Consider the following 14248-nt stretch of genomic DNA (forward strand, 5'->3'; position numbering starts at 1 on the left):
CCTCATTATCTTGACATCCATCCTTTCAATATTTACAAACATTAATCAGATCCTCTCTCAGTCTTCTCCAGGCTAAACAGGCCCAGCTTGCTCAGCCTTTGTCAGCATCAAGACAGATGCTCCAGTCCCCTCATCATCTCTGTAGCCCTCCGCTTGCTGGACTCTCTCCAGCAGTTCCTTGTCTTTCTGGAACTGGGGAGCCCAGAACTGGGCACAGTCCTTCAAATGTGGCCTCACCAGGGCAAAGTAGAGGGGGAGGACAACCTCCATTGACCTGCTGAGGTCCATGTCCTTCTTGTGTTGAGGGCTACAGAGTACTCTAGTACTCGAGGTAGGGTTTCACTAGAGCAGAGTAGAGGGGCAGAATCACCTCTCTCTATCTGCTGGCCACACTTCTTTTGATGCAGCCCAGGATGTGATTGATCACCTGGGCTGTGAGTGTACATTGTTGGCTCCTGTCCAGCTTTTCATCCGTCAGTACCACCAAGTCCATTTCTGCAGGGCTGCTGTCTCTCACATCCTCCCCAAGCCTGTATTCACAATGAGAATTGTCCCAGACCCGAGTGCAGGACTTTGCTCTTGTCCTTGTTGAATGGGCCCACCTCTCTAGTTGTCCTGGTCCCTCTGGATGACACCCCCGATCCCTCTGGCATGTCGACCACACCACTCAGCTTAGTGTCATCTGCACACTTGCTGAGGGTGCACTCAATCCCACTGTGTCATTTATGAAGATATTAAACAACACTGGTCCCAGTATGGGTACCTGAGGGACACCACTTGTCACCCCTCTCCATCTGGACATCGAGCCATTGACCAACACCCTCTGGATATGACCATACAGCCAATTCCTTATCCACCAGACAGTCCACCTATCATACCCACTTCTAAAGTTCTGTAAACAAACATGTGCCTTACAAAAAGGAATGATTTTTGGTTGTTTTTTTTTTTTCTTTTAAGACTGAGTTGCCAACAATCAACAATCTAACATGAATGATACCAGGCACCAGTCTCTGTTCTTTGTCAGTCTGCCAGAGCTACAAAAACTCTGTGCCACAACAGCAACACTGAGTTCTCAGATACCAGAAAGTGAGACAAGGAGTACACAGCTGAAGTTTTGCAGGTAAAGAATTTTGAGGGTGGTTATTTTCAGAAGCTGTTGGTGGTTGTTATTCAAAGATTTTATTAGGAGAACTGGAATTAACTGTAGTAAAGTCAGAAAAATTCTTAGCAGCAGCATAAAATTGTTCAAATTAGGGGGTATTTTTCGTGGGACCTTGCTGGCTATTGGGACAAAACCCACATTTCTATTATATTTCAAATGTCATTGGCTAAAACTAACACTGCCACCTACTTCAAATTGATAAATAGTTAAAAGAGTTTGCAGAAGGGGGAAAAATTTAAGCTGAGAAAATAAAATATGGGAAATTATTTCTGATTTTTTTTCTAACTTTTTTCTATAGACAGTTACTATTCCTGCATCAAGAGATCCTTTCTGCACCTGTGATTGGAACAAATCAAATTGCAGTTGTAATGGCGGTCAGTATCACCCCGAAAATAAGTTACGTGTAAGTGTGTAGTTACATAGTGGTGTGGGTGAGCAGAAAGCACCTCACTCAGAAGAGAGAAGCAACAATATGTGTTATTGAGATAAAATAATAATTTGACAGACTTCAGTAAGTTTGATGGAAATGAACAAAGTTTTAACAGTGGTTTGACAAGGTTCAATAAATTTGATGGCAAGTTTCACCTTATTAATTACTGCATGGAAGAAACTTCGAAGGAAAATTGAATTAGAATGACTCAGAATGAGTTAGAATGACTCATACAGAGACTGGAGGCATAAAGAGTAAAGAGGACCCTCCCATTGAGTCATGAGGTTCAGAGTGGACCCCCTTGTGTTCTAAACAAGCTTCTGGAGTCCAGGTGTACCTGGCCAAGTCTGAGACTAAGACTGGATCCAGGCACACCTAGTCTCCAGAAGCAACTAAAAACATCAGTGTGTTATCAATGTCACTCTCATTTAACAATGCCAAGTGCAGAGTGCTGCACATGGGACATAATAAGTCCATGCAGCACTAAAGGCTTGGGGGAGACTGGCTGGAGAGCTGTCAGGCAGAGAAGGAACTGGGGGTATTGGTTGACTGCAGACTGAATGTGAGTCAGCAGTGTGCCCAACTGGCCAGGAAGGCCAATGGCATCCTGGCTTGTAGAAATAGTGTGGCCAGTAGGTCTAGGGAGGTGATTGTGCCCCTGTACATTGGTGAGCCATTGGTGAGGCTTCACCTTGAGTACTGTGTCCAGTTCTGGGCTCCTCACTACAAGAAGGACATTGAGGTCTTTCTTCCCCAACATATTCATGCACACTATGGGAATCTTACCTCCTACAGTACACAGAGGTTTTGATTGGGCAGGGCCAGCTTGGTTGGTTGACCACCTAGTGTTAACCAACCAGGTGGCCTTTGCTAAACATGTATCACAGTGTTTGAACGTCCCACCACCCATGGCTTTCAGTGTAGTCTTGTATTGTTCAGTTTTCCCAGAGGCTGGTGTGTGATACCTCCACTCTTGGGCCCAGGTGTCTGTGAGGGTGTTTCAGAAAGGAGTCCTATTGTCTGACTCAATTCTTTCTGGGGTGCCATGTTGCCATAGGACTTGCTTCTTCCAAAAATCTGTGTGCATAGTGGTTGCTTCCAGCATTGTAAGTACATAGCACTTGTCTTGGCAGGTTTGTGGGAATGTGATGTAATCGATCTGCCAGGCCTCTTTGTCCTCCATACCAAAGAGGCTTTAACCACTCAGCTTATTTGATCACAGTGCATGTTTCACATTTATGGTTGACCTGCATGATAGTGTCCATTGCTGGGTTCATCCCTCCATCACGAGCCCATCTATACATTGCATCTCTTCCTTGATGGTATGAGGTGTTTTACAATTTGCTATAACACCCTGTAATGTCAGGCACTTTCTTTTTTTTTTTTTTAATTTTTAGATACCATTTTACAAATCAGGAATATGCCAAGCCTACATAGAGAAGCAAGGAGTTACTGTAAGTGCTGAAAGATGTCACAGTTCTTAAAATTGTAATGCTTGTCTGCAATGGTTATTGCCAGTCATGAGTCTTTTACGTAGGGCATGCAATTTGCACTACTGAAGCCAGGTTTCAGGCTCAACATAGTCTGTTCCATACACAAAATATCTCTGGGCACTGTAAATGCACTTTGCAAGAGTCAGAAGTTTTAAGAAGTTGCTGAGCAATTTCAGTAGGTTTCTCTGCTGCACTGGGATCCTGATCTTGCTCGGAGGTGTTGGGGTTTGACCTCAAAGCAACGACAGACCTGCCCTTTGGGCTAAAGACCTGCACCACCCCTGCAGTTGTCACCCCTTCTGTGACCCTGTCTAAACCCTATAGGTTCCATTAGCTGGGGGTTGTTCAGACAGCCGAACTGTCTCCCCATTCACATTTTGGGTTTATTCAGCCTGTATAGGGCAGTCTCAGATAAACAAAACAAAACCAGAGGAGGAGTGGAACACAAGCACTTTACAGCTGATATATTTTAGACCATTATGCACATGCTTTACTGTCTTCTAGTCTACAATGTTTGTGGGGTTTATGAATGTGTGTGTGGACGTGTAAAAACTGCTGAGTCAACAGGCTGATTGTAATCAAATCCAGTAGCTCTCGTGATTCATTTGCACAGCCAGTTGGGTGTATTTTCCTTTGTTCCAAGAAGTGTAAGTGTGTATCTAGATTGGTAAGACGTATACTGCTCAAATATGCTTCCTAACCTTACAAAACTGGTTTATGTTGTATGTGTAACCGACCTGTCATTGTTAGATTTTCCAGCACCAGCAGATGAGTAGTACAAACTGTATTTAATAACCATTAACTATTATCAGCCCCATGAAAAGATTAAATGAATCGGTAGTGAACCTTACTTTGATGACACATGAAATCTGAATGACTACATCAAATATTTTGCTAACTTCCTCTTGTAGCTATATGAGTGAAAAGTATAAAGATATCTAACATATGCTAGGATTTGGCTCCACGATGCAATAACAGTATCCTCGATTAAATTTTGACTGAAGCCTTTAAAAAGTCTATTAAAATATTAGTAATGTATTTTTATTTTCTCACTGATATTATTAGATGGAAGCACCTCAAACAGTTACTCCAGCCATTCTCCAAACCTGTCTCTCCTACACACTTGCTGCCAGGCTTGCACCCAGATGGAACAAAGCTGGTCATCTCTTGGTGCAAGGTATTTGACTCACCTGGGTCAGAGATGGAGCGTTTAGTTTTTAATTCATTATTGTTGAATTTATTTGCCATAATTTGATTTCCATCACTATTTCATTCATTATATTATTTCATTCATTTATCCTCTGATTTTTAATTGCATTTTTATTGTTCCTTCATCCAATGTCAATGACTCAAGTTTACAATTTCATTAGAAATATCTTTGTAAGAGGTCACATAATTACTTCAACTGAACGCAACATACCAGATTAATAATTTCCAAAACAAATATTGTTGGACAGTAAATATCTTCTAAAAATTTGGCCTGTTTTTCAGATTCATGCTTTCATCAGCTGCACTTCTGCACATAGTTTGCATGTTTTTCTAATAAAGAGTTTTTTCTGTCAAACTACCTCCTTCTAGCAAGCTCTGTCTTTTTGCCTGATACTACCTCTCTTCTAACTCCTGTGTTGGATAAATGTGAATTACCAAGATAGGGAAAATGAGATGTATTTCAGATGCTGTAGGGTTCTCTTGTTAAGCAAAGCAATAGACAGATCATTCAAAAAATACATTGAGAACCTTGTCTATGTTTCTGTCTTATTTCCAGCCACAATATTAGCAATATCTTGCTTTTAGTGTTCTCAAAGCATAAACAAACCTTTTGGCATTCATGGCACAAACAAAACTGATTTATCTTTTTTTTTTTTAGTTTTTGCATGGTTTAGATACTAATGTCTATCTATTTTATTTATTAAGGAAAAGACTTTTTGTCACACTCAGGGAGGCAAAATGCTGTTGGTAAGTACAATACTCTCTTGCTAAACTTGTGAGAGCAAGGTATAGTTATGTGCTTTCATATTGCCATGATCTTGGTATTGCCAACACAACATCTTTTCATTTTTCAATGTGAAATAACCTCAGTCAAAACACACTTGATGGCAGATCATGCCCCATATGTAATAGTTGCCAGCTCAAAAATTGCCTAGAAAAAAGGTAATTTTTCTACTATTAATCTACAACCACAGAGTGAAACTTACCTTTGAAAGGTTATGATTACTGCAATTAAATGTACTTGCCTCAAATTATGAGCCTTACAAGCAGTGTGAAAGTTCTGTAATAACAGACAGGAAAATAAGCTAAGGTGACTGTCCTGTGTGTATGCCATGGTTTAATCCCAGCTGGTAACTGAGCACCACACAGCCACTCGCTCCCCCCTCTCCCCTCAAGGGGATGGGGAAGACAATGAAGAAACAGATGTGTGGGCTGAGATAAAACCAGCTTAATAGGATAACAGAGGAAAATAACAATATATATAAAATAAGTGATGCCCAAATGCAAATGTTCACCACCTGCTAAAAACTCTTGATGGCCAGTCTGTTTCCAAACAGAGATCCCACCTCACGGCTGCTTCCCCAGTTCTATATGGAGCATGACATTATATGGTAGGGAATATCCCTTTTGCCAGCCTGGGTCAGCTGTCCTGCCTGTGGTCTCCCAGTTTCTTATGCACCTGGCAAGGTGTGGGAAGCTGACAAGTCCTTGACTTAGTGTAGACACTACAATTTCAGGATGCATCACCTCCTCTTCTGGTGACATTCCGAAATCTTTGCCTTCTGATCACTTCCAAGATTCCTGAGCAAGTGGGGTTTGCTATTTGATCCTTCTGTGTGATCAGTTAAACCCACTTCCATATCACATCAGTTGCATGGTGTGTAGAAGGGACACCCCTTTTCAACATCCACCCCCGCACCAGCAGCCAGAGTGGCAGGAGGAGCTGTGCTCCAGTACCAACCACTTCTGAAACAGCTCAAACCCTTCATATGCTGCCAATATCTCTTTTTCTTCTGGAGTGCTGTGAGCCTTGGATCCTTGGTAGCCCTGAATCCTAAACCCCAAGGGTCAACCTCAAGTCTCCCCTGCTGCTTTCTGCCAGAGACTCCAGGTAGGGCTGTTCTCTCCAGCTGTGATGTAGAGCACATTTTTATACCTGGCCCTGTGCAGATGGGCCCAAGGGCTACTGCATGAACATTTGTTCAAAGGCTTGTCATCATTCAGGGCCCAATTTGAGAGGGCTTATCAAACTGTAATTTGGAATATGCATTCATCAGAAACCCACACCACCTAAGTAAGCTTCTGCTTCCTTTTTGGCTAGTTGGTGGAGACACAGCTGTTACGTTGATCACATCCATTGGGATCTGACGGTGCCCATCTTGTCATTTTATTCCGAAGAACTGGATCTCCTGTGCAGATCCCTTGACCTTTGCTTTATGGCAAAACTGGCTTTTGGAAGAATTTGGACTATTTCCTTCCCTTTCTCAAAAACTTCTGCTGCAGTGTTGCTCCAGATAATAATGTCATTGAGGTATTGCAGATGTTCTGAACCCTCACCCTTTTCCAGTGCAGTTTGGATCAGCCCATGGCAGCTGGTGGGGTTGTTTCCACCCTGTCATTTCCAGGTGTGCTGGATGCCCCTCTGAGTGAAAACAAACTGTGGCCTGGACTCTGCCACCAAAGGGATCAAGAAAAATGCATTTGCTGTATCAATTGGGGCATACCACTTAGCTGTCTTTGACTCCAGTTCATATGGAAGTTCCAGCATGTCTGGCACAGCAGTGCTTATTGGTGGAGTGACTTCATTTAGGCTGCAGTAGTCTTCTCTCAGTCCCCACTCTCCATTAGACTTTCACACTGGCCACATGGGACTGATAAAGGATGAGTGAGTTTTGCTGATCACTCCCTGACTCTACAGTTGATGACTCAGCTTCTGGATGGGAATCAGGGAGTCTTAGTTTGTGTGATATAGCCACTGGTGCATTGCTGTGGTAGTGCTCAGCACCTGTCATTCTTCCACTCTGAACAACCCCACAACAGAAGGGTTCTCTGAGACACTGGGCAAAGTAGACAGCTGTTTAATTTTCTCCAAGGCAGCTATTCCAAAAGCCTATAGGTGCCCTTTTAGGTCCTTGAAATACCCTCTACAGAGATAGACTATGCCCAGGATGCATGGAGCCTCTGGGCCAGTCACAATGGGGTGCTGTTGACACTTATTCCCACTTCTTTACTCTGAAGGTGTGGTCACCTACTTCTGAGGGTGACAGAGCACTGGAGATGTTGCCCAGAGAGGTTGTGGAGTCTCCTTCTCTGGAGATCAAGGTCTGCCTGGATGCGATCCTGTGCAACCTGCCCTTGGGTGGGATGGACTAGATGGTGTGCAGAGCTCTCTCCCAATCATTCTGTGATTCTGTGTTTATTTTCATTTTCACAGCTAAAATGCAATTGATTTTCATTTCCATGCAGAGGAAGCCTGTGCTTTTGGTTTTCACTTGCAGCATTTTGACTGATTACTTTAAATAAGCATTTGTTTCTGTCTAATCAATGAACTGTAGTTCAAAACAGGGCTTTGTGCTTTGTTTTTATTTTTAGTTCTGGACCTCAATGTCTCAGAGAGACAGCTTTGCATCAGTGTGGAGGCCTACTCCATTCGGTTGCCACCCCCTGAGGTACAAACCCATTATTTTTTCTATGTCTGTCTTTGTCTTATTAATCTTTGTCTTTTTTGTTAGGTGATTTGCAATTAGCATGACTGGGATAGAAGTGCTTATTTATGATTGCATTAAAATATTAATCATCTTCACTGACTATCTGAATCTCTTATAAGTGCATAATACCCATCTATCTGTATTTATATAGAATGTTGCATTCTAGGAAGCCTTGTAAAATTGAGATTCTTGACTTCTTGACCTTTCAAAAAATGCTACCAGGATATAATAGGGAGGGGTCTTTATGATTTTAGATTTTGTTCTAAAACAGTGTTTTCTGGAAGGCCTTCACCATCTCACTGTAATAAGTAGATAGTTTTGAGTAACGTCTTAAAAATGTAGCTACAGGTAAGGAAGTTGTCAGCACTATGTTTAAAGTGCCTGTATGTAGGTTTTTTTGAATCTGCTTCTTTTTTTATGCATCTTCCAAAATGCTGGAGCAGCGTGGACTGTGCTGCTTGTAAGAATAATTAAGAAATTGTTTAAGAAATCATGGTTGTGGTTAAGGTTGAAAAACTACCATCCTTTGAGACAGCCATGTCACCTATGTTGAATATGTCTGTACATATTTGTCAGGCTTGCTGGTTTCTTCTAAAGTATTTCTGATTCAAACTCTTCCTTCTTAGACTAGAAGAATAGGATTTCTTCTATGACCTTGCTGGACAGCATTAACAGGAAAGCTAGCTATGGGAATCCATTTCCAAAATGACACAAAACAATGATGGAAGGAATTATAATGTGGCTTCATTACCAGTTTGATCATTTCAATACTTTCCTAAAACAGAAATGGCCAGACTTTTTTTTTTTGTTAATAAATGCAAACCCTGGTAGACCATAGAGAGAGAAAATGTTTCTCAAATCTCAGTGTTGATTGCCCCCTACAGATAAATATTTTCACCTTGTAAAAATGTGTAGTGTTTTTTGGCTTCTCACAGAGTGAAACTGCATATCCCATTAATCTTTTGCTTGGGTCTATGCACCTGATTAGGCAAGGTGACATACAGTTACCATGCTGTCAAGCACGGGTTTCTGATCTGAACTTTAAAGAATGTGCATGGAAATGAGACAGTGCACAGTGTGAGAAATTCCTCCAGTACTCTTACATTTCAAATAAAGTTTTAAACCTTGTGCTTGCATAACTTTTGGATGTGTAGGCTCTAACATAAGGTAGCATGCAATTTAATAATGGGACCGTCTTCTGAAGTAATCAGTTTGTGAGAGCTGATAATAATAATAATGTGTCAGCTTCAGTGTATTGTGATACACAATCATTTTTGAAAAGTTTTATTATGTAATGCTGTAGAAATATTTGCAAATAACTTTTTTCTTTTTCCTGTTTTAAGCTGGAAGATTTTGATATTTCAGCAAACACCTTAAAGCTGTTTGACAGCAATGAAAATGCAGTTATTCACCAGCATTCCATATTAAGTAACTGGTGCTATGTTTTGCCAAGGTAAGAGGTGTGCTTACGTTTCAGCAGAAACAAACAAGTCCTGGAATGTTTGCCATACAAATTGTGAATTTATTACTAGTGATAAGAACATTTCTGGTTTACTGTCAGTTTTACATTGAGGAATCTTTCTTTTTTTTTAGTTTTATGGTCTCAATGCTATGGAAAATGAAAAAAAAAAAAAAGAATCACTGAATCATAAATTACAAATATAAATATTAGTTCAATTTTTGTAATCTCTGCTACTTCCATGATATACATGGAACATTTGTTTTTCTCAAATATAATTTTAGCAAAAAGTGTCAATTCAAAAAAGAAAGATCTTTCCACCTTTGCCACAAACTATCTCTGTTTTCACCCATGAGTTTCATTACAAAAATATGAGAAGTAAGGATATATTTACTTTTGTTCTGTATTTACTGGTAGCATTCTAGTCAAAAGAAATTAGGCTTGTAGGTGCCAAATTCTTATCAATACTTCAGGAAATATTGCTATTGTTCTTTCATAAACTTATGAGCTAAAGGTATTGGTCCTCAAAACATAAAATAATCCATAAATACTTTAAATGCCAGAAATAAGATGTATCTTTTTTTTTGTCCCTGAAAAGTCCAGTATATTTTCAGCTGAGTTTTATGACGTCCTTTTTAAGCATTCCCTTCTTTACCTACACACAGCATGAAAATGGGCCAGATCATAAACATCAGCCACATAATTCCTCCAGAATGTCCTTTTCATTCATATAAAGAATTTCAGATGCACTGGAAGAATCTGGTAGGAAGCAATATACACTGCTTTCATTTTTCTCTCCCTTTTTTTGTACCTCTTGAGCTTGTATTTGTAATACACATTTGTGGTTTGGTATTTTAGTTTTGTTTTGTTTTGTTTTGTTTTGAAAGTATGGATATATTCTTCCAGAGGATCTTGAAGAGACAAAAATATACTTCAGTGTTTACTTCAGACCAGTAGGGGAAAGGTTGTTTACGTATCCTTTCAGAAAACCTTTGTTACATTTCCTCTACTACACTTCTAGCAAAGAGCTAAATTTTCATTTTTTAACATGTCACATTTTCTTCTTCCATAATTTCATAGAAGTCAGTGGAGAACTGTTTCAGGAGGCAAACTGGAACAAAATGTTTAGTCAAGTCTATGTCCTTCTGCTGAATAATAGGAAGTCAAATAATTTGCTTCACAGCTTCTTCATGATCATGCCACTCTGAATGTTGGTGTACAAAGAAGAGTTTAATTCCTCCAAAAATATGGCCAACAAAGATTAATTTTAAAGAGAATTTTCCTGCTAGGGAAGACTATACTAAGGATTACTTACACTGAGTAATCTTTCCTATGGTAGGTTAGCGGGGTATAACCATGTGGAAGTCCTGTGACTTCACACTTCAGTCTCCTAAGAAAGTACATGCTTTTGTTTACTTTTTTCAAAATGCTTTAGATCTGGTCACACTTTCTTCTCAACAGAGGTGATCCATCATTGTAGAAATGTGAAGAAACTTGTTGTGTATCCCTGACACATACTCAGGTACCCTTCAAGCTGCATTCGAAGTCAGCCAGTGCAGTATTTCCCTAGAACAGATTCAGAAAGTGTGTTGAACTCTTTTCTTTCTGACCTGAAGCGGAATCTTTCACACCTGTGTGGATTTCCAGTCAAGATGACAAGTAAAGCACTTTATGCGACACAGGAACTCTCCAGGGCTCTGGTGCGTGGAAGGTTATTTTATATATATATTTATATATATAACTTTATTCATGGTATAAAGTGGTCTTCATCATATTCAGAACACCTTAAGAGTGTAAAGCTGTACTTTTCACAACCACCATCAAGCATGTAACTTCTATTTAAATGTCTAATTAAATAGTATGTTGCCATTTGGCATTGCTCTGTTGTCCACATCACAAATACATTAAAAAACTGAACTTCGTATTAATTAGTCATTACCAATACTTGTAGTTTTATAGACTTTATTTTACACTTTGAGAACTTCATCATACTTCTTGCATAATAATAGCAATAATGACAAAACCAACAACAATAAAAATAACTACTACTATTATTATTATTGTTGTTGTCACTACACTTTGTTTTTTTTTAAAAAACCAAACCCGCAAGAAAAATATAAAGTTCTGTGGACTTAGGCATTTAAAAACACTCAAGCTCTAAGATTTATCCCATGGCTGGTGATGGAAAGGAAGCAAGCAATCAGAACTCCTTTAATTCAAGGTTGTGACAAAGACTGAGACCCACATTTCTTTGGTAGTAGTGCTTGAGAGAAGAAATGAAGTAATTAAATCTGAACAAAGAATCATGACAGAAATCATAGAGATTCTAAAATACTATAATCCTCCTTCAGAACGCAGTTCCTGTTTATGTCTCTGCAGTGATCAAAGCTAGAATGGCTCCTCTTTGTCATCTGCAGTTTTTATAGACATCCAAACTGTCTTTTGCTCAGAATAGAGATGCCCTTAGAAGTCTTAAGAGACAAGGAGCCCTGTCAGTCAAACCCTCTGCAGACCCCCTCAAAAGGGGAAGGCATTACCCAGTTGGAAAGCACTAAAGCAAGATAATGACTGTAATTTACGTCTTTCCTTCTGAGAAATATGATATTCCAGCGTAGCTCATAAACAAAGAACTGGGGAGAGGAGAAAGCATATCTTCATCTATGGTGACAGCAAAACATTGTTTAAAAATATAGTCCATTCTAATTCAAAACAAGGAAATGTGTGGTTGTATATAGTGATGTATATTAGATACTCTATAGCGATGGATTAGGTGGCGCCATCAGATTTTTAAATCCAGTTCGTTCAATTTATCCAACTGTTTGTTGTTGTTTTGCAGGAAATAAAATCTAAGCATATGAAATTGGCTGGTGAGACGTTTTGTGGAGTGTCCCTAGCGCAGGCTCCGCCAAGGAAACAGGCTTTGCCTAGGGTTTCTTCATCGTGCAGTATGGAAAACAGCCACTGGGTGGAGCGGTTGATCAAAGAGCCAGATGCGCACGCTTTTCCGAGTGGCAGTAAGGGTACCGGAAAGGTCAGCGTTGAGGCAACAGAGACACCAAAGAGTAACTGGCAAATACCGGGAGCACCGGAGTTCTCAGCTATGAAATCGTTAGGAATGGCTGTAAATTCAGCCTTCGAACTCCCACAGAAAAAAGTCAGCAAAATTATCCCAATTTTCAAAGGGAAGTTGATGCAAATGAATGGAAAGAGCACAAATCAGATGGATGGGAAGAAAAGAGGAAACGCAGAAAGACATTCACCAGTGACAAAGATGGGTGTTTCATCCTCTGTGCAGACTGTGTGCAAGTCCAGCATAACTCAGATCTACAAACCCAGTCAAAATATGCCAATCAAGAATCCCACTCACAGCAGTGTAACGGACGCAAAGACATATGCAAAGCGTGCTGTACCTGTATTTCAGTGGAAAACACAGTCTGGTGGACAAACTGCTAACTCTCATTTTTGTGATAACTCAGCCTCAGGTGGGAATTCAAGCGAAGCCAATCACAAAAAGGCAAATTCTCCTTCCTTCCTTCGGAATGCTGGGTCAGTGCTTCAGAAATCAAGCACCAGTCTGAGCCTGAACGCATCTCCTATTTCCAGTGCAAGAACAGGAAGAAAGTGTACCAGTCAAAATACCACACAAGCTCTTGAGAAACAACACCAGTCGAAGAAAGTACATTTGCAGATTTGTAAATTAGACAATGAAATGACAAAATCCAGTTTATCACAGCAACAAAGAAAGGGATCAAATGAAGGAGCAGAGGTAAATATTCATGAATCTGTCATAAATTATACAGTATGCATCACCAAAAATGAAGAAAATAAAGCAGCATGCTGTTCTCAGGACTATATTGCTAGGACAGCCAGTCATCATTCCAAATCTAACTTTGAACAGGTACAGTAAATAACAGGGCTCATTTTTACCGGTTCTCACAAATTCAGTACATTCTAAAACAGCTTTAAGCAATAAACAGCATGACTTTCATCATGTTCTACCATCATTCTCAATAGTTTTCTAAAATTTCTTCTGTGTAAGTTAATGTTTTTAGTCACTGCTGCTTTTTTTTTTTCCTGAAAGGGAAGTTTATTTACTGTAATGTCTGAGATACACACTTTTTTATTTAGGACTTCTAAAATGAGATAATTAGTTTTCCTTTCTTTAAGACAGTTTAGCAGTTTAACAAGATTTATGTGAGGTTAAAATGGTAACATTTTGGGTGTTCAGTTTGTCTTCAGATGGAACTCTATTAATGAACAGCTGCTGGGAGGAATCAGAATTCATCAGCTGGTGGTGCTGACTGCAGTGTGCTGTCAGACAGACATGCAAGCTTTGCAGAGACAAGTTGAATTGCACTTTCACTGAAAGCACAAGTTGCCACAGGAAAAATTCCTACTGGATATAAGAAAAAAATAATTTTCAGAGTGAGAGTGGTTAAGTGCAAGAACAAGTTGAACAGAGAGGTCGTGGAGCTGTTACTCTTCCAGAGACTCACAACTTGCCTGGAAGAGGCGCAAAACAATGTGATCTAACTTTGAGGTTAGCTCTGTTTTGAGTAGCAGTTGTGATTAGATGACCACTATAGTTGCTTCACAACCTAATTTTTCTATGATTCTGTCTGCAGTTGAACAAAATAAATAGGTGATCTGATTTCAATGCAGATATTTTATGAGGATGGTATCCCAAATTGGGGACATGGATGAAATGTGTTATGCTTATCACTTTTTTCATCGATAAAATGTAATTTGATAGGTTACTTCAATTTTATGTCATGAGGGCACCTTTTGAAAAATGAGGTAATTTTAACACCTAGAAACATTTTAACACCAGTGGGATATTTTGCTAATGAAGGTATAAACTTCTGTACTTTAAGATGATTACAGGGAGCAAGTATCTGACATGTGAAACACTGACCTCAAAACCGACTTCCTCAGTCAAGGAGAGCAGCTTGGAAACTTCTGTAAAGAATGGTTGTGCCAAAAGACACCAGGTAAAAAAAAAACCCT

At 39.7% G+C, this 14248-nt stretch overlaps 1 protein-coding gene across 1 annotated transcript; it reads left to right on the forward strand.

Moving 5' to 3' along the window:
- Positions 1 to 986: 986 nt before the first annotated feature.
- LOC311189040 (uncharacterized protein C18orf63) lies at positions 987 to 13148 on the forward strand (the record flags this gene model as incomplete). Its single annotated transcript, XM_084260624.1, has 11 exons — positions 987 to 1120; positions 1461 to 1536; positions 2990 to 3046; positions 4151 to 4262; positions 5000 to 5041; positions 7667 to 7743; positions 9126 to 9235; positions 9907 to 10003; positions 10129 to 10214; positions 10764 to 10941; positions 12078 to 13148. 11 exons carry the CDS (start codon positions 987 to 989, stop codon positions 13146 to 13148), a joined length of 2040 nt encoding a protein of 679 aa, XP_084116750.1.
- Between the last annotated feature and the right edge of the window lie 1100 nt (positions 13149 to 14248).

The sequence above is a fragment of the Gallinula chloropus genome (assembly GCF_964237585.1).
Source record: "Gallinula chloropus genome assembly, chromosome: 2".
Taxonomy (NCBI): Eukaryota; Metazoa; Chordata; class Aves; order Gruiformes; family Rallidae; genus Gallinula; species Gallinula chloropus.